General features: G+C 38.9%; 1 protein-coding gene across 1 annotated transcript in view; it reads right to left on the bottom strand.

The window, feature by feature from the left end:
- Positions 1–14,229, bottom strand: part of LOC139707910 (uncharacterized) — a 68,121-nt gene extending 53,892 nt beyond the window's left edge. The window contains exons 1-2 of the mRNA XM_071623241.1: positions 9,657–14,229; positions 5,564–5,602 (exon numbers count right to left, since the gene is read on the bottom strand). Coding sequence (XP_071479342.1) covers positions 5,564–5,602; positions 9,657–14,229 — 4,612 coding nt within the window. The remainder of the gene's footprint in view (positions 1–5,563; positions 5,603–9,656) is intronic.
- Positions 14,230–27,893: the final 13,664 nt, after the last annotated feature.

Genomic DNA, 27,893 nt, shown 5'->3' with positions numbered 1-27,893 from the left:
CGGCGATTTTTTTTTTGTTTCAAGCGGTATTTTGCAGCATTCTCATTCTCAGTGACATATGCGTTACGTCACTATAATCAAGCCAATCTAGAAAACTTACAAGTTCTCAGCCTAAAATTTATCATTGAGTAGAAGGTGTGTAAGAAATGCGAAGTGTATATTTATCAAACCTTTATGAATAGTATCTCTTTATTTTACCTTCAGCCGTACTTGCTATCAGATCTGATGACGTGCTGCTGCCCATCGGGGTTTGTGTCCGTTTGATTTGTTCTGTTGTATGGTCTACGCAGAATATGCGATGTATTTTGTAGTTGGAGAAATTGATCGCAAAAGGAGTTAAGCGCCTTTCATAAAGATTTTACAGTACGTCTCTTATCAGATGGATCAAAAAGGTCTTTCCTGTCTATTCACAGTCTTTAGTGATTAATTTGTCACGTTAATCTTAAGGTTCTTTGTTAGGGTAGTTTCTAACGATGGATAATGTTGAATAGTCGAATAATTGTCTTTTATACGGCGATTTTTTTGTTTCATTCGGTATTTTGCAGCATTCTCATCCTCAATGACAAATGCGTGACGTCACTTTAATCGAGCCAATCTAGAAAACTTACAAGTTCTCAGCCTAAAATTCAACATGGAGTAGGAGGTGTGTACGAAATGATTAGTGTAAATTTATCAAATTGTTATGAAAAGTATCGTTCTCTTATTTTACCTTCAGCCGTTGTTGCTATCAGATCTGATGACGTGCTGCTGTCCATCGTGGTTTGTGTCTGTTCGATTTGTTCTGTTGTGTAGTCTACGTAGAATATGCGATTTATTTTGTAATTGAAAAAAAAAAATTATTGATGGCGTTTCATTAAGATATTACAGTAAGTCCCTTTCAGACATAGCAAAAAAAAAATGTCGAAGAAGAAGAAGGGGGGAAAACGTTTTTTCTGTGATTTCTAATATATTAAGGTATATTATCAAAGTTGTGCTTGAAAAGAATCATACATTTTTTTTTTGTTTCGTTTTCTTTGGGGTTTTTTTTCGCAGCTGCAATTGGATATACGTGTATCTAAAATTAGGAAGAATAGAGTGAATTCTTTTTCCGATTTTGAGAAATAACTTTTTAAATGGAAGGATACCACACGAAGGTAAGTAAAACATCCACGCGTGTTCAAATATATTGATAATTTATATTGTAGTTTTCAACATTTTATGGTCTGCCCCCTGTTGAAGATCAAAATTCTTATTTATAATGATTCAGAAATGCAAAGATCGTATAGGCCTCATAGAACGCAACTTTGTGGAACTTGCCTGTCTATTCAGACTCTTCACTCTTTATTATGTCATGCGTTATTCTGAACGTTCTTAAAGGTAGATCCTTATGGTGGATGATGTTAAAAAGTGGAATAATTGTCTGTTTAGACGGTCTTTATAAGTTAACATTTTCATCAGCATTCTCCTTCTAAATGTCAAATGCGTAATAACACGATAATCAATCAAATCTAGAAAACGTAAAGTTCTGAGCCAAAGATTCAACACAGCTTAGAAAGTATGTACGAAATACATGAAGTGATTTAAGAATTTTTTGTGGATAGAATTGTTCCTTCCATTTTACCTTCAGCCGTGCTTGCTATCAGATCTGATGACGTGCTGCTGTTCATCGGGGTTTGTGTCTGTTTGATTTGTTCTGTTGTGCCTTCTACGTAGAATATGCGATTTATTTTGTAATGAAACAAAAAATTAGATGGATCGAAAAAGTTTCCCCTGTATATTCACAGTCATAATTGATTATCATGTCACACGATACACTTAACGCTCTGTAATGTAGATCCTAACGATGGGTACTATCAAAGAGTGTAATTATCGTTTTATCAGACGATTTTTTCGTTTCTTTTTGTATTATGCAGCAATGTCGAATTCGTAACATCACTATAATCAAGTCAATCCAGAAAAACTTCAAGCTGTGAGACGAAGATTCAACATGGCGTAGGAAGTGTGTACGAAAAAGAAAAAGTAACCTAAGTAAATTTGGTAGATAGTATTCTTTCCTCTATACCTTCAGCCGTAGTTGGTATCAGATCTGATGACGTGCTGCTGCCCATCGGGGTTTGTGTCTGTCCAATTTGTTCTGTTGTGCCTTAAACGCAGAATATGCCATTAATTGTGCAATTGAAGAAATTGATCGCAAAAGGATTTAGTGACTTCATAAAGTTTTACATTACGTCTCTTAAAAGATGGGCGGAAAAATTATTTCCCGTCTGTTTACAGTCTTAACTGATTTTAATATCATGCGTTAATCTTCATGTTGTTCAAGGTAGATCATGACGTAGATAATGTTATGGATTAGAATATTCGTCTTGTAAGGCGATTTTTGCTTTGTTTATTTGGTATTTGAACCATTTTCATTCTCACTCTCGAATGCGTAACGTCACTAATATCAAACCAATCTAGAAAACTTACAGCTTCTCAGCCGAACATTCAATATGGCGAAGGAGGTGAGCGCGAAATGAGTAGTGTTTATCAATCAAATGTTTATAAATAGTATTGTTCTCTTAATTTATCTTCAGTCGTATAGTTGCTATAAGATCTGATGACGTGCTGCTGCCAATTGGGGTTTGTGTCTGTGAAATTTGTTCTGTTGTGCCTACAAGAGGGCTTTTTACACTCGAAATTTTTTGCTTACTCCCGTACGAACGGTGGATGGGGCTAAGCCCCCCTTAGCCCCACCGTTGGTACCGGACTTTTCTTAGCCCACTTTCTGTTTACACTTGTTTTTGCGAAAGTGGGCAAGCCCCACGGATAATCTCGTACTATCTGGCCCTGCAAATTAGTAGGGTTAGCACCGCAATTGCGGTGCCAAGCAAGCGAGTGTAAACAGAACGAAAAAATAATCCGGGGCTAAGCGACGGAGACGAAGTCCGACCCCCCACTGACCAATCAGAAACGAGGTAATCAAGTGCTGCCGGTGAGTGCACAGCGTAATCATGAATATTCATGTGGTTTGGAAAGTACGGGGCTAAGAAATATGAGTGTAAAAAGGTCAGTTTTCTCCTTAGCCCAGGACAAGAGCTTAGTACGGGATTTATTGGAGAATGTAAAAAGCTGAAAAAAGTTGGAACGGAACTAACGATAGTCCTGGGTCAGAGAAAGTACGGGGTTAAGAAACACAAGTGCAAAAATGACTCAACTATGCGATTTGGAATTGAAGAATTCGATCGAAAAAAAAATAAGGTTAAGCGATTTTTATAGACATTTTTCTGGTAGTTCATTATCAGATTACGAAAACCAAACTTATTCAGCCTCAAGCGACTTTGAACATAACAAGGCAAATTTTCAAAGTCGTGGTGAAAAAGTATCACATATTTCTTTTTTATCATTTTCCCTGTTCCTTCTTCAGCAGCTCTAATGGAAAAATATCTCAAATCAGCAGGAAAAGAGTGAATATTTGCAATTTTGTGATACAACTTTTTAATTTGAAGGGTAGTGGATAAGACTGAATAATAACTTGTGTGTATGTTCGAAATAGATATGTATTATTTCTTGTAGTTTTCAGCGATTCAATGAACTGGACCCCATGGAAAAACAAGATTATTTTAAATAATGCCTTTGAAGTGTCAAAGATCGTAAATTAGGCGACATAGGACGCGACTTTGTACCTGTTATTCAGACTCTTGTACGGTATATTGTGTTAAAGGTTATTCTTAACTAATTCTAGGGAAGGTAGATCCCTGTGGTGGATTGTGATAAAGAGCGAAAAATTGTTATATTATAATATGGCGTGTTTTTCACTTGATATTTCGCAACATTCTCATTCTTTTTGAGGAATTCGTAATGTCAATGAAATTAAACTAATTTAGACAACTTACAATATGTGAGCCTAAAATTTAACATGACCTAAGATGTTTGTACGAAATATACGGATAACATTAAGTTGATGTTATGTATAGTATTGTTTTCTTTAAATTACCTTCAGCCGTAGTTGCTATCAGATCTGATGACGTGCTGCTGCCCATCGGGGTTTGTGTCTCTGAGATTTGTTCTGATGTAAATTCTACGCAAATATGCGATTTCCAATTGAAGAAATCGATCGGAAATTGGGTTACGCACTATCAAAAATATCAAATAAGTCTTTCATAAGATAAAGCTAAAACTTTTCACTTGTAAAATATCGAGAATTATTCTTGAAATTTCGATGAAAAATATTACATATCTTTTTCATTGCCTTCCATTTCTAGCGGCTTTGATTGCACAAAAAAAAAAGATCTGTAACGAACGAGAATCGACGATTCGTTTGGTAATTTTGTGACCTCACTCACAGTTGGAGGGAAAGTGTAAGGAGGGTCCATAAGGGGTTGAGTTGTTTGAATGTCCGTATAGATGGATTCATCGTTTTTACTATTATTTCTATAGTGTTCGGATTTTAGATATAAAGGAACGACATATACCTCATTTGAAATGTAAAAGATCGTATAGGCCTTAGAACGCAGCTTTATGGTACATAATCGTCTATTACGACTCCTCATAGTATGAAATATCATACGTTGTTCTTGTAGATTCTAGCGGTAGATTATACATGCACATGTCATATCGTATATCACGTGTATATTGCAGCATTCTCATTCTCAACGTCGAATGCGTAATGTGACTTTAATCAAGCCAATCTAGAAAACTTAGAGCTTCTGAGCCGAAGATTCAATTTGGCATATAGGGAGTATGTACGAAATGGGAGGAGTGGATTAAGTAAATTTTATGGATAGTATTGTTCTCTCTATTTTACCTTCAGCCATAGTTGCTATCAGATCTGATGACGTGCTGCTATCCACCAGAGTTTGTGTCTGTTCGATTTGTTCTGTTGTGCCTTCTTTGCAGAATATGCGATTCGCAAATCGGGTTAAGCGCAATTTTGAAGAACAGAATCATTGTACTGATGAATCGGAATGAGCAATCAATCTATTTTGTAATCTTCATTTGAGATCAGTATTTGATTTATGCATTGGTTTTTGTACCTTTTGTAAATTGGTAAACGCATAAACAAACAAACATACATGTACAAAGAAACAAACAATGGAAAAGGTAATATCATGAAACAACAACAACAACATCAACTAATGATGACACTTGATGACACACAGTGCCCCAAATCACGTATGGAATAGAGTGGCAATGTCAGACGATTAGGTTTGAAGAAGGGATTATATTGCTTTGGTTTATGATCATATATGATGTTGTTAGACGATTATGGTACTGACAATATATCACGAACACTGCATCACCAAAAAAATATGAGAGCATAGTAATGATCACAGGTAAACAGTAACACAGCAAGAACAACAATGAAATGTGTTAATACGGGTATAATGTGTTAGGCATAAACGATAGACAAACAAGACGTTTTGATCCAAACAAACGTGCTTCGTAGACAGATAGGTTTATGATGTGCATTGGGGACAAAAAAAAAAGAAGAAAAGTTGATCAAACAATGTCAATGGAAGAAATAATCTAAGTTTGAAAAGAAAGAGGAAAGGGGCAAAAATTTATTCTAGTAGCACTGCACACGTCACACTTGACCATGACTTACCTTCGCTGCCAGGTGGACATTGAATACTGTTTACATCAACTGTGGAAAAAAAGAGATAGAAATTTGATATAAAAAGGAATGGAGAAAAATGACAATATCATAAACTTGGTATACATGTATTTTTTTAAAACTATGAACCTTCTTTTTTAACTAGAATCATTGCAATATTAAACTGTTATCATTCTTCTGAATAATCTATTTCAAAGATGACAACATGTTTCGGTCTGCAAAGAGATGAAGAAAGTAGACTAGTTCTAGACGACTATTCGCACTCATAGCAGTCTATACTTTTCCTTGTTGAAAAAGAAATTTCCAAGAGATCAGTATTATTCATAGCTATAATGGTCTTCTTTTAAAGGGGAGACCTTTTCAATTCCTGCAAAGCTCTACTAAAGAATTCTGGTTACCTCTGCGTTGTTGGCACGCATGGTTTCTGGCTGGGTGAAGAGAAACATTGTTGGTATTAAACATACAGTTAACATTTACAACAAAATTATTCATTCCCCTCGGAAATTTGTAGTTTTGAGCAGATCTCTTACAAGTGAAGGATTGAGTGAGATGGTGATTGGATGTTATATCTCAACATTTCTATCTTTATGCAAATGAGGTGAAACTGGAATAAATGTCAATTTAAAGAGTACAAATAAGAGTAAAAAGTTAACACCCAATTCCCATCACTGTAGTGTTTGTATGAACACACAGAACAGGACTCCAATCTACGACTTTCTGTTTTCGAATCCATACTTCTTCCAGGTATAAACGGTAAACCTCGAATTATAATTCTTAAGTACAAGAGTACTGGTACATGTACTTTTCAAAGTTACAAGGAGTCCTCTACGTCAAAGGAAACGCCGACTTCGTCTGTCGGAGCTCACGAAACGCTGCGTTCTCACTATCGTCGTGCGATTCCTAACGAACGCCATGACAGGCCATTCGTAATGGTCGTAAAATTGTTTTTTTTTTTTAACTCATTTCAAATTTCATGTTTGGATACGAGGTGGTGCGAGTTGACATAGGCATGCACAATTTGGTATACGTTTGGATGAGATATGGTCATGACTGGTCTATTTCAAGCCATACAATCTGTCACGCTCTGGTCTCCCGTTAAAAGATGATCCACCAGGATTGTCCCAACTGAGTGAATTATTAGTACCGATCTAAGACGATTTTTACGATCGGGTCCCCGATGCGCTACGTGCAGCTGCGTTCTGACACACTCCAGTACGACTACCGCCTACTGATGCGCTCTGTTGAGAAAGGATACGATATCTTTCATGATCGGGATCGAGAGTGACCACAATTTGAGCTGCGATTGGACTCGTATGGAAATGCTATAGCCTGACTGACAATGGACTTCATTGTTTCCTTAACTTTTGTAGATTGATAACAGCCCACAAGCGTCGATGATGGCGAGTGTTTACAATTTCTGACAATTGCAGTATTGCGAAATATACATTATCACTAGACAGGAAGAAGGCGGACAGCACTCAGAGCAGCCATAACTTCAAAATAAATAGTTCTTCCTCTAAAGTCACCGACAGAAATTGACAGTTTACGCTATCTGTGACATGCTTACCCCTTCAAAAACATTCCCTCCCCCCCCCAAAAAAAAAGATAAAAGTTAGATGAAATCATTGTTCTTTCTTCCCCAGAGGAAAAAAAAAAGACATTGACAAGGCGAATGTTTGCGCCATTCTCTAAAATACAAGTGCAAAATATGATCACATCAAATCTTAAAGGATAATGACATATTTTTTATCGAACTTCAATATGAGATATTTTTTGCTGAATTGATAGCATTGTTTATGTGTTTAATTTCATATTTGTATAAGTGTAACAAAATATGCCTTTTTATTTCAAAATGTCTCTATCATTCCAAACTTTGTTTGGTCTTGCTCGATTTATTGTTTTAACACTGTTCAACATAATTGATATACACAACAGAAAAGTATCTCCCTTCATCAAAAACACCTTTTTTAAAAGACGAGGTAAACTTCAAATCTACGTGGAATAAGTGAATGCAGTATTATAGGTTTTCCCGCCCGATTTGATCAGATTGCCATTCGATTTAACGAAGCGGTCATTAAAGTTCGAGTGAATTTGAATGATCAACGAGATTGACATTCAAAAAGGTGACAGGTTCATTAATTAAATTTCATCAACATGCGATTCCCTATGTTTCTCACGAAAGAGTGTTAAAAGGCCATTCAAATTAAAAATGAAAGTGGAACGCATCTAAATTCGCGACTGCACCGTTGCGCGTTAAGGAAATCAAATTTACGATAAGGCAAACAACTACAAAGTATGGGCAGTGTTTTTCGATGTTGCTTTTATTCCTTGCAGTTTCTCATCTGTTTGAATATGCAAACTTAAAATGTTGAACTCATAATCCAACTTTCAAACACATACATTTACATTTTATTCATACACGATTTTAGCCGCTGCTATAATGTTCATTACAGAGGATGCGTGAACATCTTGAATACGGGCAGGAATACCGGTAGTTGATGCAGCATGACCTTGACAACCGGCAAAACTGGCGATGTAACCATTTGGTAAAATAGGTCTATTTACAGCTGATGCGATTCCGACAACTTAGAAATGGACACGGGGAACTATAAGGAATGGAATCAAAATGGGTCAATATTGATCTGGACGTATGGGATCCCTAAGATATTCTGGGATATAGTTATTTTCTAAATGTAACATCCTTACTGTTCAGGATATATTGAAAGTAACAGAAAGATGGACAGGAAAGAAATACGTCCAGTGCAATAAAGATAAGTGAGACTTTAAAATGAAAATGAAATTGTATTATCCAATCGTATGACAGTGAAAAAAGCCCTTAGAAGCTGAGTTTGTTGATTGAATTCGAACGTTTAAAGTGCGAAGTTGTGTTCCTTCAAAAATATATGTTTTAATTGAAACTGGTATTTGGCATGAATTTCAACGTCTATCCAGCTGGCGCGAAGTTGAATGTCAACATGCACTATGGGTTCTTAAATTGAATGAATTTCTCTAAATTGAACGAAAAAATTTAAAAGGCATGACATGAAATGAAATTGAAGATACTTAAAGAATTAGAATGAACTGAGAGAGTAGAGCAGTAACCCAAATCGTTTGAATTTCAACGCCTTTTCATGAATTCGAATGCAAATCTGATGAAATTTTGGCGGGAAACCCTATTGTACAACACATTAGTAACAGTTGAGGGAAATAGGACAATCCGTTCGAAAGATATGATTTTTTGAGGTTTCTGCAGACACACTGCTGGATGAGAAGACTACTGTCTTCAGCGTTTAATGTGAAATGTACAACATTAATCTCACGGAATGATTGAAAAAACGATGATGAATACCTAACAAATAAAACAATTAATCAATCGGCAACGACAATCTAAACATGAAGACTACCACTTCAATAAAATCAGGGCGATTGTGAAAAAAAAAACAACGGAATGGAAGTTTTAAAAAAATGATCCCAATCAACACGATTATGTCGTACGAGTATAGATGAGGTGCACTGCTGTTTGTTACTACATGTATCCAAGATCCAACGCGATTGCCATGATTGGCCGAATAATTTGATACGGTCTGATACTATCGGATAGATTATTTCACGATTAGGACCTTGGTTTCAGCCAATCGTGATAGTGGGAACGCCGCATAAGCTACTGGCATGTACTGAATATTGACTGAAATACAGGTGTACTTTAAAAAAAAACTACTAACAACCAAGTGTAATTTCACTGCGTGTGGGGGGGGGGATGCGTGCGTGTGTGTGTGCTAAATGTATCAGACATCTCGAGTTTGTCGCATGGAGTTATATGTTCTCGATACAATACCCATGGATTTCTTTTTGTTAATGTATCCATATTTGTATACAGACAAAGACTTTCGCCATACGTAACTTTATTCACTCTTGTTAAAGTGCTACAACGAATGCAGATATAAAAATCGGTTATATGTAGGCCTATGTAACCACATTATAGCCATTGCAGTAACACATTGCAACCCATGTAATTATTGAGTTCTATAATGAATAAATATATCAAGCAACAAACTAGCAAAAGGATATGTTAAGTTTTATTTACCTTCTTTCCCGGAGAATGACATCACAACCTGGGCACACACTTCGTCCGTTGATTCAAAGCCAAGGTAGTCGTGGAGATAGGAGTTCATCTCACTGATGCTGATATTCACCAGAGGGGAAATGAATTCCAGCGCGTCCCGTGCCAGGCATGCGCACTTGTCCAGATCTTCCGTGAAGTAAAATATTTTCTGAGCGAATTCTGCTGCATACTCCGAGAACTCGTCCTGACCAAGGGTCTGCAGTTCATCGCAGAACTCGTCGAGGTTGTCGTACCCGATGGCGTCCATCGCGATCAGGACAACCTCATCCAACTCGTTGATGCCAAAGGGAGATTCTTCACCCACGTAGCTGAAGAGTGTTTTAAATATGTCGTCCCAGCAGGAGCAGATTTCGGCACCCAAGGGCAAGAAATGGGGCATTAATTCGACAGCAAAGTCGGATATAAGAGTGGGGATATTCTTCCCAGAATTGGCAACACCAGTGATGGCTCTGCAGATGTCCTCTTCCTCGAAGCTGGTAAGATTATAAAGCTTTTCTATGGAGTCAAAGAGATATGGTTCAATGTTAACATTTGCGAAGTTCTCTAAACTGACACGCCCATTTCCGAGACAAATTCGTACGTCAGACAAATTAATTGCGAGATCTTCGTCCTCCCTTTCTGATGATGATATCAGCGGGAAAAAATTATTGACGCAGGCTGAATATGCTCTGGAAACATCTCCAGACAGCAGAGTCTCACACATCTCATCAACGATCGGGAAGTCGATGTCAGCGCCGTCCCATATCTCGCACATCTTGTACGCAGCATCCGCAATGTTGTCCGAGTGGAGCAATTTAGTCTGGATTTTGATGATTTCTACAATGCCGTTCATGATGTCTTCGGAACTCATGCTCTCTCCCTCACTCTCATATAAGGAAAGGATTGAATCCAGACTGACTGTATAATTACCTTCCAGATCATAAATTGATGTGATAACTTTACAATAGTGGGCGCTGCTATTGAAACCTATTTCACGGCTGACATTGATGCCAATCATATTATCAAGTACAGTCATAAACCCTTCGCAGAATTCCTGCTCTTCCGCGAGGTTCCACACGCTGGAGGATATCCGGTGAACCATATCCTCCATGTACGTGGTGTTATCCAGTGCAAAGGAGAGGTGATGACAGATGTGATCGCCATCCTCGTAGCCACCAAAGAAAGCGAAAACTGTCCCTATTATGAAACCTGACGGATCTGCTGTTTTATGTAACCCTGAATAGTAGTACTCTTGTCCTCGGGTGGTCCAGTTGAAGCATTCTGCCACCCCTGGTGTTTCGCAAGGCGCCACCAGCGGCGTGGAGCTGTCAAAGCGATTGAAATCGCACAGATACCTTCCTGCTACTCTGGCCATAATATCCACACCTTGTTCCAGAAAATAGTTGAGAGTGTAGACCTTACCGACTTCTTCGTCAAAGAAGATGTCAGTAAGGTGAGAACATGTATCAACGGAGCTGCTTAAGTTGACATGTAAAACATTTTCCATCATTCCTAGGAGCCATTCCCAGTCAAAATCATCGTAAGACCATCCGCTATAGCCTACGACACCGAAGTACTGAAGGAGTGGAACCAGCTCGTCTGTACAGGCAATGTATGCAGCCAATTCGTCTCCCGTTTTAACAACATGACATATGTCATCAATGACTCCTAATTCCTCAAAATCGATATCTGAATCTTCCCAAATACCGCAGGTCTTGTTTATGGCGTCACCAACGTGATCCGACTTAATCAGCATCGCCGCAATTTTAAGCATTTCTATGGTTGCATTTCTAATAGCCTCGGGGTCAACCTCTTCATAATTTTCTGTGTATCCTGCGATTCCAGTGACCATGTACTCGTACCCTTCTGTTACAAACTCATCGGTGCCATCGCTATCAGTGTCCTCAAGTCCAATCAGAGCAAATAAATGATCGAGACTTATAGAGTAATCGCTGTTTTGCTCATAGATATCGGCCAGTGTGGAACAAAAATCGGAACTGCCATTGAACCCGAGGTATTGGCTGACCTCGCTTCCCACCATAACGTCAATCACTCCGAACAAGCTCACGCAAAAAGCTTCTTCTTCAAGGATTTTATAAATGCTTTCTTGAATTCGGCCAACCAAGTCATCCATGTGCGTTTGGTTGTCAAGCCCAACGCTGATGTGATGGCAAATATGATCGCCGTTTTCGTAGCCACCGAGGAAGGAGAATATTGTACCAATGATGAATCCAACTGGGTCATCCGAATGTCCTAACTCTGAGTAATAACCATCACCTCGCAAAGTCCAATTGAAGCAGGATTCGATACCTGGTGTTTCGCATGGAGGAACAAGCTGGGTTGAGTTGTCGAATTGACTGAGGTTACACAAATACTTGCCAGATATTCTGGCAAACAATTCAAGAGCTCTGCTCATAAGTTCGGGTATCGTGTACGTCTGAGCGACAGTCGGGTCAAATATCATGTCAGTGAGATGTGAGCATGTCTGCCTGGAATCATCAAAGTTGAAATCAAAAGTGTCCCCGACCATTGCAAATATCTCCTCCCAGTCAATATCATGTCCAGGGGAATAACCAGCATCACACATGGATTGAAATGTCCATTCGTCTTCGTAGTCATTGGAGTCCGTGATAGACCGGCAGAAAGCATCGTCAGTCGATTCTGATATCTCGCACAGAAATTGTATAGCTTCGTGGTTCTCAAGATTATATAGTACACCCGCCGTGTCAAGTAACCTGGTCAACCATTCTTCATCGTTGAGGAAATCTCCGTAGATATTTTCTTCATACATTGAAAGGACATCGGACTTTGAAATCTCGGAACTGCTGCCAAATAGGCCAATGATAGTTTTACACAAAGCTGCGTTAGAGGCTGCTTCAGAATAATTACGCGCCGAAAGTCCAGTGATGTTCTCGAGACGATAAAGAGTATTCACACATTCTGTGTAATCATTTGTAGTGACTTCGATGCCGTGCATTATTTGATCTATGATTTTGTCTAGTTTGTAATGTCTGCCCCTGAAATTCAGCTGAGATGATGCATCCATCGCATTGTCACAGAGTTCGTTGACATCTCTAAAATCTCCGAGTACAGCAAGAGCGGCTTTAAGAATGTCATCTGAGGTTCCCCAGAAAAGCGTGTCTCCCCAATCTCCGCTGCCTTCATCATCGCCTCCGCAGTAGTCGCCATACGATTGTAACCAATCAGCCAGATAGATGTAAAGAACACTGTCGAATATCATGTCAAACTCTGTACCGAAGAGTAACCCCGCAAGCCCATAGCATGTATACCAACGGCTCTGTCCGTTGGGATGTGCAATATTGTTTATAATTTCCAATACTGCGGAGTAATATGAAGACGTGATCAGAGACTGATCATCTTCATTACACTGACTGAAAAAGTCCGAGCTATTTTGCAATACTGCGCAGTAGCTCTTGTCCAGGTCGTATAAATCTATGGCATAGCAAAGGAGCCGCACTGACTCAACGACGTCATCTTCGACAAAGAGTGCACCCGCAAGCATGACACGAGCATCAAACCATTCCCTGTCAGAGAGGTAAATGGTGTAATTAGAAACCATGCTGATGGCCTGCGATAGATCGGGTTGAAGATTAAAACTGTCGGTGATAACACCACAAAGTTCTTGGTTGGTGTCGTATGTTGAAATGTTGACGGCACTGATATCCAATTCTTGGCCGATGTGAGACATTAAAGCCAGACATTCGCTCTTGTTGGCTATGACGGCGTAGACTGCGTTTTTCAGGTCTTGCACCATGTCCTCGAGGTCAACTCGGTCATTCTCATTCTCTGCTTTGCGGAATGCTTCTTGGGCATAGCTGCAGAACTCGTCGTTGCTCCAAAAGTTACCTAGATAAGTGAAAGTTGTCCCGAGCAGTTCATCCTGAAAGCTCTCATCGTTCCAGTCGTTGAAACATTCATACCTGTTTGATTGCAGCACATCGTAGACGAATACGGTGAGCAGACGATCAAACACACTGCTGTAATCATCGATTCCAGTTGACAGTAGCTCATCAAAGCCTCTACACATATCATATTTGTTGACGTATTCCAAACCCATTGAGCCAAGAACCAGAGACTTCATAACCCAGTAATTACTAGTGTGGTGGAAGAGCGGCACGTACTCGTACTCCGTTTCCTCTCCAATCAGTGTCGAAAGCAGGGACCATGTGTCGAGGCATATATCTTGCACTTGCTCGTAGGAACCATCGCGCAGCGCCTCAAGGATCGGGTCGCAAATTTCCTGCACAAGCCCTTCCGACATCCAGTTAACTTTTGGTCCCATTTCGACACACAGATACCCCAAGGCCTGGACGATATCGTTTGCCCTCCATGCCGACCCGATCACGGAGAGGATGTCGCTGACACTGATGTTCGGTACGATAACTCCCGGAGAAGCAAATAACAAGTCTTCTGCTGACTCTAGGTCGAACCGCTTCTCGGTTGTCCATTTAACATTCCAGTAAGACTCGTCGATTCCGACGGCGACTCCGCAGAGCAAAGCTGTCACAATCAGCTGAACCAGAAATGACTTCATTGCGGCGAGAAGTGATTTATCGGAAGTCTGAATTCACATGGACACGTTGGGTTTATGTTAAGTGTTGACCCATGGGTTGAAGAGAGGAATGGAAGATAGCGACGAATATGTCCCTGTAAGGCAATGAAATATAATGACCCATGTCAGGCAATAAACCAGCAGTGTATTGATAAAAACAAAACAGCATGAACAACAATAACTATTACAACAACTTGCAAGAGACACAGCCGATTTCGACAGCAGGGAAGAAGAAAAAGTTTCGAACGCGAAGGAGAAAATCATCCATGATTATACGCAGCCTAGATGTTATCAAAAAAATATGTCTTTGAGTGTAACTCAAATTGTATAATATTCTTCTGATACGGTAGAAAGACGAAAACAAAAATGGAATTAGATACAGTCATTCTCATTATTATTGTTGGATCAAATATCCTTTTCATTTGCATGTGACAATTCATGATTGTTTTATGGATTACACTTCTTGGGTAATTCAGACTTACTACAACCCATATTATCGCTGCATCGTATCAGGGTTCTATTTTCGACGTTTTAATCACTTATACCCAAGACGTTCGCCTTTAGCAGAAGACTTTTTACCGAGTTTGTCAAAGTTAAATCAAGACATTTTGGATATCGTTTAATATAGCGCATAATACTGACCTACTGTCATCACGATGAATAATACTAGGTAAACGCTTTTCACTAATCCCCGGCGAGTACATAGCAAATCGATAATGATATCATTCTATTCAAGAATACACTCCAACACAAAATAAACTTTGTAATGAAATGCACTCGTCATGAAATAGTCACATATTAAAAAGCCAAAATGATAATTTTCGTCAAAAGATGAACGGATGACTATCAACATTTTTAGTACATATCATATACACGACAAATCACTATTGAAAGTGTAAGATAATCTGACCATGAACATGAATTTGATACTGATTCGTTATTATACTGATATTTCGTCACCTCTCAGTTCAAAACAAAAACTAATAATACGAATGGATTAACAGTAAATATCGTAATAACTTTATGGCTACGCATCTCGTATTTGGTATTCATAGTCTCTGACAAGAGTGTCATCCCTGCGATCAGTACATATAATTAATATGATTTCGTTTCAATTCCTATTTTGTCGAAATGATATACGAATTAGACATCACTCCTGCTCTTCATCCAGACCAACGATGCTGTTCATGGCAGACATGAAAACAGCAAAGAATTGACACCCACCCCCCCCCCCCCCCCCATCGGCAGACACAGCAATATGAAGCAACTACAACGCAATTTCACCACGAATTGACCGATGTTGCATTGGTCCGACGCTGTATGTAAATGCTAATCTAATTGTGGTTGTCATTATAAAAATAACGGCAAAACAAAAGTAGGCTTTGTCAGCATTCCGACGTGGTAAACTCTCCCATGCCTATCGTGATGACCATTTTGTCATTTTTGTTTTGTCCCTTTGATTTTTTCTATATAGCATTCAGGACACATGGATAGAAGAGTAGTACTTCCTTCCTTCGTTATAAAATCTGTATCGATTGATTAGCTATGAATCTGAAAAGATACCTTAAATATGCATATGCTACCCTTTCCTGCCCCTCAACTTCCCCCTCTCCATCGTTAACACTATACACTTAAAGGCTGCTAAAGATGTATGCCTGCACGTGCGCAATTATTGGTCACTATACTTTGAAAATGAATGAGAATCATGGGATTCTCGATTCCAGAGCGAGATTGCATGGCGCAATCATTGTGCAAATACAGCATTAAAGACAGAGTCTAGATGCCTGAATCTCTGTTGCCAACAAGAAATCATGAAGAAAATATATGTTCGAATGATTATGGTACCCCACTGAGAAATACTTGCGCTTCTACTGGCAAAATTACTTTCTTTTTTTTTCTTATAATAGAAGAGACATATCTGCTTCTCTTGGCGCGCTCTCTCTCTCTCTCTCTCTCTCTCTCTCTTACTACAATTACCAAAACAATTTTTATGCGCGTATTTTGAGGCATCTGTAATAGACCTGTCAAATAGATGAGGAATGATTTACATAGCGATGTAGCCTATTAGGTCTTGAGCTGTTCTATATTACCGCCTAAATGACAGCTTTGATTTTATCAAAGTGTAATATGTGTAATGCTGTTGCGTTACCATTTATTTAGTAGCCTCTATTTGATGTAATTTGGTGGAAGTCGATTCCATGGTGCCAAAGCATGTAGGACTTATACCTTTAGTACCCTTTTCTTTGCATAAAGCTTTCTGGTTGTCAAGGTAATCATACTCGAACGCACAGTTGATCAAATTCACAAGTTCTGCACATTCTGGGACGATTGTGAGCTATTTGATCAGGGTTTTTTTTCTTTTTAAATGGAGTGGACAAGTCATTTGTGAAGGTTATCTGTGTATCTGAGCATATAAGCGCGTGGGTGTGTATATGTGTGCGTTTGTAGAATGGGATTCGATACTGTTCAATGCTGATTGTTTCTTTCTTTGAGATTCACATCAATCGCACGTCATCTTTGGGTTCCAAAGCTTTCACAACTATACAAAAACTTAAAATTGGTATCGACCGAACTGTAGAACTGAAAGAAACCTTGCCGACATCCTCAAAGCACTCAAGCTCAACAGGCAAGCTGCGTAAATAATGGTTTCACTTCTAAAAGGGATCCTGACGAAATGTGTGTGTGGGGGGGGGGGGGGGGGAAGGGGGGGGCAGAGAGGCGATTATATTTTTATTACGATTATATTCTGCGTAAAATATGTGACCCATCTCGTAGTGAATGCCGACGGGTGCGTATAATGCCCCCAACACACGCACACACACACACGCACAGAAGTGTTTACGAGAGTATTAAAGCGAAGAATCTACCAGGTTTTAACTGCTAACTGGTGAAAAAAAAAAGCTGTCCAAACCCTTCACATGGGTATTTTCAAGTGTACATTTCATGGCTTCTGTGAAGCAACGATTAACAAGACAGTATTCCTCCCGAAAAACAAACAAACAAACAAACAAACAAACCACTTCCTCTTGGAGTGTTACATGGGATATTTTCTCCGTTGTGTCTACAAACAGAAATTGCGTTCATCCTCCGCCTGTGTGCATGTGTGTGTTTGAAAACACACATACGGATCTCAATGGTAACGTTGAATAAAAATTGACCTCAGACTACTAGTTACCATCCCCAAAAATGTCATCGTTACACAGCTAAGTCATGACCTCATCCATATGCAAATTAGGTGATGCTTTGCAGATCTCACTGCCTACTAAGCAATATTTGTTTTGACTTGCACATAAATTTTCACCAGATATTTGGGTGTTTGTAACGTTACATGAAAAAAGAGAAATAAAAAGGTAAGTCAGCAGCATCAGATCTTTAGTTGTGTTGTAGACTTGAGTATAGCCGAGTGATAATAACCTGGTACATGTACTTGATGAAAAGGCGAACTCGGTTGCTTTAACATAGACCGAAAACAATACTTATATTGTATATTTTGGGTTCTTGCCCATGAGAGAGAGAGAGAGAGAGAGGGGGGGGGTGAGAGAGAGTGTGTGTGTGTGTGTGTGTGAGAGAGAGAGAGAGAGATAGAGAGAGAGACGGAGAGGGAGAGACAGAGAGAGAGACGGGGTAGTGTGTGTGTGTGTGTGTGTGTGTGTGTGTGTGTGTATTTCGATATTCAGATGACATGGTTCCTAGATGTCAGACCAAACACACGATATTTTTTTAATCTTTGAGCATAAGCTAAAGTCAAACATGTCAAACATGACGCAATCTTGTATAACTGAATTTACTTGTCCAGTTTATAGTGTTTGTGTGGATGCGACTATTTTTCTTTGTGTGAATGTCAGAATCGATATTGCTTTTGATATAAAGATATATCATAAAGACATTTTTGTATTGATATCAAAAACTCATAATCCTCTACTTCGCTTCACTCGTAGCAAGCTAAAAAAATACAACTTGGTGAGGATGCGAGTTACTCATTCTGAAGCTGCTCAGAAAATGGTCCAATTAGGATTTACAATTGTATGTAACGACAGACACTGCAGTAAAGAAAAGAAAAGAAAAGAAAAACAATACAAAACAAATACATTAAACCCCGAGACATTTAAGCACCAATCCAATCGTCTTGATGTTCAGGCATCACATTGTCTTCCAAACGAAAACGAGCCTTCTTTTACCTAGTGAACCTTCTCTCCCCATTTACCAAAAAAGCAAATCAGCCACGAGGTAGATTTAGAAATTCACAGAGGAAACTGATTATTGTGATAAACTTACCCGCGTTTGGCCGGAGCCAGGTGAAGTCCCGATTCAAAATCGCTAATCCAGAAAGAAAAAATATATCATATACATATATGCGTTCACGTATATATTCCTTGAGGCCGAACTATGGGAAGCGGCTGCTCCCGCTGACAATTCCAAGCGAGATGAGCGCGGAAGGATTCTACGTCGGAGCCGCGGATGGAAGCAATCGAAGCAACAAAGCACGATCCTCACGTCACCCAGTGTTCAGGGATTCTCGACTCGCCTATTCGGCATTGATCGATTGACATTTTCTGCGCCTGCGTAAGCATCTGCTGGAAACAATATATAGAAGCAGTGAGGTTTCATGATGAATACCTCGCCATGGGCATATGATAAGGCAGGTGAAAATTTTGCTGAAGTCGGTAATATCCGAAAATACCAGTCATTAGAAGTGCTGAAGGCTAATACGTTTATGTCTCTCTTTTCAAACTCATACCGGCCGGAAATAGGGTATATTCACAAAATCTAAGATAAAAGGCAGTTCACTGTGTTGGGAAATCTGTTAATGATAATGATGGTGACCAAAACAGTTTATCAACAGTAACATCATACCATTTTCAGTAAGTATAACAAAGAGCAAAGAGATAGAGAAAAAATCTTACATGTTGGGCATTGGGTGCAGATACTAGCCTTATTGATATTTTTCATTGTCAAAGAAAAGGTAACTTTTCTCTTTAATCTGTAATGTCGAAAACCCCTGACTGGACATGGGATCATTTCCTTCACCTTAGAAAAAAAAAAAAAAAAAAAAAAACCCGGAGAATTCATTCTTTCTGCTCCACAGACTCGAACTGTCACCGGTGTTTCACACAGGTAAAATATTCATGATGGCGGTAAAGTTCATAAAGAAATATCCAGATGAGATCATTAATGGAACACGGCTATTAGCCGAAAATGCTGCAACAAATCATGCTATGTCATAAAAATTTGACGGTGAGAAAAAGCATACACTACTTTTATGTCAACAAGCTCATAGTCTTTGACGTGAGAGCCGTAAATCACGAGAAGTAAGGGAGGGAGGGAGCGAGGAAGGGAGAGAGGGAGAGAGAGAGAGAGAGAGAGAGAGAGAGGACAGAATGAGCGCCGCTACAAAATTAATACGCCATTTGCGTCTCCATGGAGATCATCGGAAATGAGCACCGGTTTGTCCTCCCTGCGGCAGGTGCGTCCCAGGGGAATAGAAGAGAAGAGAAAAGATGTCATGTTAATGCTCATCAAACACATCCTCACATCCACATCAAATATTACAACATCATTCTGATTCCAGCTCTACTCTTGTCCTGGCTATCTGAACAAGATCGGTGGTTCCTTGAGTATCTCAAGGATATATCCTGGATACTCTAAAATTAGAATCTTTGAGCTGACTTACGTTCCATAACAACATAACTAAGCAGCTATAGTATCGCTTCACAATGTTGTTGCACATGCATTTTAATTTTGTTTTCTTTTAATCTCTGTAAGTCGCTATTTAGGCAAGGATATCAATGTGAATCTTTAACTTGATCAAATTTGTTTTCCATTTACAACGCATTTTTCATTCCGTGGAGACCACGATGAAATTGCGGTGTTTTGTATAGTTAAAAAAAAGGAGAGAATTATGCTTACTATAATCGGATTTGACATTTCTTAAGAAAAGTGTTTAAACAAAGAGAAAATGCTATCCAATGTCACCTCTTCGATGATTTGGCTCCATGAACTAGTCAGTACCTTCCCCATGCATGTTAATCCGGAGTGGATATTGAGGGGTTATTACTGAGAGGTTGCAATGGCACACTCATCTGTTGCTATGGACACAAAGTCCTGATGGTCAGGAAGAAACATAGTGAACGTCTACTGTAGGGAAATAACCCAGTGTCGTTTCGGTGGAACGAACTGTGTCCATGAAAGTTTAGAAAACTGTATTCTCAAAAAACCTACAAACACAGGCTGCGCCATAATGGTGAAGTTGTGTTGCTGTTTAATTGTTGCACACCGCACGTTTAGAACCCCTCCTTATAGTTCTGTCAGCGGAATGTTATCCCTTGTTAATATGAATTATTTTATTTAAGGAACAAGGCATCACTGCTACTGGTTCAATATGCACTGTAGCTGCACCGATACTGGTCCCATTGAGTGTGTCGTGCTACAATTGCAACTTATCAAATGTTGCTTTGCTTCCATGAAATATACCAGATCTTGAAAGACTTCCATGCTTGTTTGAAGATTTCATGGTAGTCAGGCAGCACTAATTTGAGAAAGTTTTCCATCTTTGAACGACGAATAAAAAAAAGTCGAGGGAAGGAGATTTTCTTAACCTTTGCCAGTAAAATGTGGCTGCTGCTCACACGGGCCCACTTGTACCGAGTTGCACAAGTTATTTCGCTACATTCTGGTTATTCTATTATTATGTATTCACTAATAAGTGGTCATATTTTATAGAAAAACAGTAATATAGAAAAAACATCAGCACCATCTCATGTCAAGGCCATCGTGTGCTTGTGTGTACATCTTTAGAGTAATTCAGATTTGGAGAAAATATGTTAAAGTGTGTATCGTTTAAGTACGTGAAGGACTTATCTATGCACTGAAACTTTTTCATCTAGTGCATAATTTCAATTGTAGCAACGGGAGTAAATTCCTAAGGTTGTCATAAACATATACAATTGCGTTGATGAATGGCAGTGAATAGCATATATCTACAATCCGAACCCCCTTTCGGAGCCCCATGATATGCGTATTTTTGCTTCATGCTGGACAATACCTTCCCTCGACCTAATCAAAACGACCCCCACAATCAATTTTCCCGGGTCGAGAGCTTCGGAAATTTACCCCGCGGAAGAATAAAACAGGGCAACTGTCTAGGGGGTATTGTAAAGTATACCGACAAAAAACCCAACCGACCGACCTGCAAACCAAACAACCACACAAAACACCTAAAATCAGAATTGTCTCTTCGCATTTTTCACCGCACTGGATGTATTGTGTTATGATATGATATTGAAAACAGCAAAGAGAAAGAAAGGGAGAGAGAGAGAAAGAAACAGAGAGAGAGACAGACAGACAGAGAGACAAACAAAGATATGGAGATATAGAGGGAGAGAGAGAGAGAGGGAGAGAGGGAAAGGTGAGAGAAAAATAGGTCAGCTTAGAGCAGAGAACGAGTATTGCTTCATCTTATTCCAGCATAAATTTATTCATCATCTCATTCAATATTTCACTGCAGATCACTCCATTAACCACACCGCACACAACAGATCCATACTTATTCTTGTCACGTCATTTAAGTCATTCATATCCATTGAAAAGGATTAAGTTATGAGAAGAAAAAGGAATAATACATGACTACATGCAATAACAATGACATAAACTGTATAACAAATACCAGGTGTCAATAAAGAGAAAGGCATGACCTATCGAAAGTACAATATATATATATAGATGATGATTGGCGGGGGAGGGAACATACCGAATGTTCCATCCTAAGGGTTTGAAATGCTATTGAGGGAGGTTAGTCGAGGGACTTATAGCCTCCCGAAATAGCATTTCAAACCCTGAGGGTGGAACGTTTGGCACATGTTCCCGGACAACAAAAGTCCTCATCTGTTATATTATATATGTTAGTCAAATCTGCTTTTTCACATTGCTTGGAATAGGCAAATTTATCCTATCGATAGGGTGAAAAATATGATCGTTCAACCGTTTGGTATCGTTTGTCATCTGTTACGTGAAAATGTTTTCTCCCATGGGAGAACATTACAAAAATGTTCTGCCTATGGGCGAACATAACAAATGTGCCTCCATCACGTGACTGTGTTTAGCCAATCACTAACCGGTATTTGACAAACCCATTTAATATTCTCTGATCTTTCTGCTGTGATCAGGACGTGATGTAGAAATGTATACAATTCTTCTTTCCATACAAAACAGAAACCGAAGTACTTGTAGTTGTCTTTAAAATAATTTGAGTATACACACATGCAGTGATATCAACACTCTTACACTGATATAATGAGAAGCAGCAGTGTAATCTTATCTCACTTTTACTGTCATTTTGCTCAGATTCTTGTTCGGCTAGTTTAGATAATTTTCAACCATTCTGCAAGTTATACAGGCTTACAACAGCGACTAGTGAAATCTTACACTGTAAGCGAACTGGGTGACTAAGTGTTTAAGCGCTTATATTTGAAGCCATCATAGGCACACACATTGACAGTCACGGGTTATATAAAATGCAAATAATTCTCATAAACTGTCCCTCTCTCCCTCTCTCACACACAATCACACTCACAAACGCACATACACACATACAGACTCCCTCTTCTCTGCCCCCCCCCCTTTAGCTCGTGAGAAATCTGTGAAAATTTGTTGAATGCCTGGTGCTATGGAAACGAGTGGCAACAGACGCGTTGCCGTGGTGGCGCTTTTGTGCTCCTGCGTTCAGACTTAACTCGAGTCGAGAGAGCGTGTCGACAATTATTGGTCGCATGACTTTGCTTGGTCGCCAGCCAACAGCAAGCTGCATGAAACCTCCTTGCTTCACTAATCTCCTCACCCACAATTATTCATGCCTCGAGTGATATCACAGACTTTATGAATCTATCCCTTTCCAGGAGGTATGAAATAAGCTACGAACGTCCGAAATGCGCTTTACTATACACAACTGAACATGCGCAAAAGACATCTCAAGGGCAACGATTTCGGCAACATCGTCTTTTTAATCTGGTCTCTTTTGAACGTTTACACACACACACACACACACACACACACATATATATATATTATATATATAATACATACATATGTTACTTTTATGAGTATTCAATCATTATCATAAAGATGTTCTAGTTTTTGGACAGAAGACTTCACAAGACGAACAGGTAAGTAGATACCAATAAACTTTATTGACAATGTACTTGATCCCAATTTCACTTGTTGCACGATTGGGAGAAAAGGGAATGAGATTGTGCAGCAAATATTACCAATCTACTTCACGGACGTATCTCCAAGATGGAGTACACAGTGTCTTGCTAAACAATTCTGTCAATCATCAATGTTTGCAAATCGGCTATTTCATGCCCAATTAAAAGATGCAATGAAATCGAGACAGATCAGAGGTTTTATCCCTTTTGTATTACATCCGATATGCATATGAATTCTTCCTGGGCACAGAAGCAATTATCAGCAAAATGTATTCTACAAGATACAGCAGAAGAAATAATTGAAATTAGTTCAAAGAACTATGTCGTTTTGAACTCTCTTCAATTGATATTCTGCACTCTTGAAGCCGGGTGTATGTCCCATCAAGCTCGTCCTGCAGAGCCCTTTTTCACATGAGTCATGTCTGGGATCCACACAAAAGTATGCCTTCGACACGGGCTCTCAAGAAGCAAGAGTTTTGCATAAAGATCTTGAAATGTTTGACTGCCATGCGGGATGCAGTCTGTTCCATACATTCTAAGTTCGTGCTTTGCGAATTATGAGGCCTTTTATCGTGTCACAGGGGCCCATATCTAACGTAATTGACCCTTATTATAGCTGATAGGCGTCACTGGGTTGGCAGAAGATTCATTATAGATGCCATGTAGTGGTCTTCCAAAACACTTTTTTTTCACGAACTAATTGAATATTAAAACAAGGAAAAGTAGAAATTACGAGGTGCGTAATATATGTCCCCGCCGGAAGTAGCATTTTGTAACAAAATGTGCAATATAGGTAAAAAATCAAGGTCAAAGGTCAAAGAAGTCAAAGGTCAAAATTCTGTGTAGAAGTTTTGAAGCCCTCACCTAGTGCCATCACATAAAGCAAATGGAATCGAAATTGGGTTAGAAATGGCGAAGGAGTAGCATTTTGTAGCCAATGTACAATATAGGTCAAAAATCAAGGTCAAAGGTCAAAGAAGACAAAGGTCAAAATTCTGTGTAGAAGTTTTGAAGCCCTCACCTAGTGCTATCACATAAAGCAAACGGAATCGAAATCGGGTTAGAAATGGCGAAGGAGTAGCATTTTGTAGCAAAATGCAGAATATAGGTCAAAAATCAAGGTCAAAGGTCAAAGAAGTCAAAGGTCAAAATTCTGTGTAGAAGTTTTGAAGCCCTCAACTAGTGCCATCATATAAAGCAAACGGAATCGAAATCGGGTTAGAAATGGCGAAGGAGTAGCATTTTGTATCAAAATGTACAATATAGGTCAAAAATCAAGGTCAAAGGTCAAAGAAGTCAAAGGTCAAAATTCTGTGTAGAAGTTTTGAAGCCCTCACCTAGTGCCATCACTTAAAGCAAACGGAATCGAAATCGGGTTAGAAATGGCGAAGGAGTAGCATTTTGTAGCAAATGCACAATATAGGTCAAAGGTCAAGGTCACAACTGAAATTCTGTGTAGAAGTTTTAAAGCTCCCATGTAGTGCTATCATATAAAGCAAACAGAATCAAAATTGGCTCATAAATGACAGAGAAGTAGCAAATTGAACATTTTGATCACACACGGACGCACACACGGACGGACGCACGGACACACGGACGGACGCACGGACGGACGGACGGACGCACGGACGCACGGACGCACGGACGCACAGACACACACACGTACGGAGCCCGTTTCATAGTCCCCTGCTCGAACTCGTTCGGCGGGGACAAAAAATGCTAGCAAGTAATGTTAGTGTCGCGCATAATCAAGACTTATTCAATGTAGGTACTGGATGGAGGAATATTTGAATAAACCAAATGACTCACTGGACGAGTCTATACGCTAGTTGGTGAGAATCACATTTTGTGATGCCAAGGCTAATCGCTGCCTGTCACAGACATTTTGACACAAGATATCAATACACAATTGTTAATTGAAAAAAAAAATGAGGAGAAGCGTGACTTCACAAACAAAAGATATGTATATATATATATATTGTTTTCAATGGAAGATTCACAAAAAGTCTAGTACAAGCGTGACTTCCCGAACAAAGGATTTTGCCCCACTGAAGGACGCATAGAATGTGAATGTGTACCTGGATTCAAGTATTTTATCAGTTGCTCTCTTTACTGTGACCCCGTGGGAACAAGTACATTTCAATCTGAGAAATGATGTGTAAATGCTATTTTCATTTGGTTCCAATGTTTAACTCTCTTTTCTCTTTGTGCCAGATTTATTTCATCTCCATAGGTATAGCGTGTGAAGTAAGTGCACATTTGGCTCATTGGCATGGAGAGGGCTACTGAGTAAATTGTCATAAACACTCGAAATGTACAGTGAGGACGTACTTCATATGACGCTGGTGAATTATGAAATGAACCGGAGATCACGCAGGATTCGAATAATTTTCAGCTTACAGCCATATTCAAATTTTACGTCTTTATATCAGATCATCATGTTTGTAGTGATGCTATAAAGTCAACGCACAATAACGGTGGAACTTAGAATGGTATGTTTCGTAGATGATTATTGTTTTCTCTTTCATCTCTCTTTCTCTCTCAATCTGACTTAAGGAGGAAATCCAGTCCAATGATAAGTAAGTCTAATAAAAAGAAGTAAAATCTTACGAGTTCAAAAGTAAAATTTTGACTGAAATCGAATGAAAAATAAGGAGGTTATGACATTTTGAAGTTTTGCTTATTTCTGCAAAACAGGTCTCATAGAGTGGATATGAATATGCAAATGTTTGAGTTAACCATGTTATACCCTCACAATTTTCCATTGATCTTGAAAAAAAAAATGACAAAAAAATCAACGTTTCTGTCATTGAAGTCTGAATCATGATGTTATTCCTGGATGGATAACTTCAGAATAGTGATCTGTTAGATATACAAGGATTTGAGCCTTTGGTATAATTGCGTTTGAATGAAAAACTGGAAATGTCAAAGTTTTATGTTTAAACTTTTACACCTGTATAATATGGTAAGTTGTGAGGGAATGACATGCTCACTTTGCCATTTGCATATTCATATTGACTTTTCAAGAACTGTTTCCCCCCAAAATAGCGTAACTTCAAAATATCATTACTTCCTTATTTTTCATCCGATTTCGATCAAATTTATACCATTGAGCTTGTAATATTCTACTCTTTCTTATTAGATTAACTTAATACTTGGACTGGTTTTCCCCTTTAAGTGCAGCTTTAAAACATGACAAAAGAAACACTATGTGTATATACTGTAACCTGTGAGTATAATCATGTGCATGTGTGTGCGTGCGTGTGTGTGTGTTTGTATGTATAAGTTTGTCGAGATAATCTTGCAAGACTAGTAATGACAAAATAACGACACAATGAAGACAAAATAAAGATGAAACTCCAATAAAATCAAGACCATGCCAGTTCACTTCTTATATGTCTTTGTTGTGGTTAATGTGGCGAGGTTCTGTGAGAAAAAATGAAATGGTTTGAGTCACGATCGTTTGTGTATGCGTGTGTGTGTGTGTTTGTTTATCCGTTTGGTTGAACGCGTACATGTTTCACTCCATAAAAATGCTAATGTTACAGAAAATGAACACCAAAGAAACAATGGGAAACTCACTCATAATGAGGAAACTCCATTGGGGACGTCAAAAATTGGGCCATTTGCAGCTTTTGAATTCTGACTTTACCTCATACTTGTAAGCACTGCACCTCCATTTATACGATAATCATAACAAGTATGGTATCACTATAAGAGAATTAAACAATCTTTGTGTGGTACTAAGGACAAATAAATAATTTCTGAGGAAAAATGAGAAATGATTGATCAAACTCAGATTTCCAAACTTTTTTTGAGGGGTTTATACAATATATATTCGTTTATACACACACGTGCACACATGTGAGCATGTATATTATATAGATATATACATCTATACACACGAATGTGTGCACGTGTGTGTGTGTGTGTGTGTGTGTGTGTGTGTGTGTGTGTGTGTGTGTGTGTGTGTGAAATGGGAGTAATACATGGTTAGTTACATCGTACAAACTGTCACCTCACTAGTGTCGGTGTAGTAGCATAATAGTTTTGTGCGAATTAATGAGAGTGATTGGATAATGTCTGTCATTAGGGAGGTTTCGTCTCACTTCCCCTGTTTTTGCACAGCGCACGTAATAAGCATCCAAGGGGCCAGTGCAGGCATTTGTAGAGATCAATTTCTTTCAAGGACAGGACATTAACTACAGAAGACAGCAGTGAATTGGGGCGAAAGCCGATGTAATTGACATTTTGTTAAAACTAGATTGCTGCTATCTACACTGTTTGCTCTTAAGCGTTGTGAAATGCATCCCGATTAATGTCTTTCACTGTCAGTACAATTACGCTGTATCAATATTGACTTACTGTCTGATATTACGTTGCTTTTCCCTATGATGAAATACCCCTGAGTTCCTCTGAATATGATTTTTCAAATAAATTTAACAA

Source organism: Diadema antillarum, unplaced genomic scaffold (assembly GCF_040938485.1).
Source record: "Diadema antillarum isolate AM-2024a unplaced genomic scaffold, OU_Dant_1.0 scf00000000, whole genome shotgun sequence".
NCBI classification, from domain to species: Eukaryota; Metazoa; Echinodermata; class Echinoidea; order Diadematoida; family Diadematidae; genus Diadema; species Diadema antillarum.
This window is presented reverse-complemented; position numbering and strand designations above follow the sequence as displayed.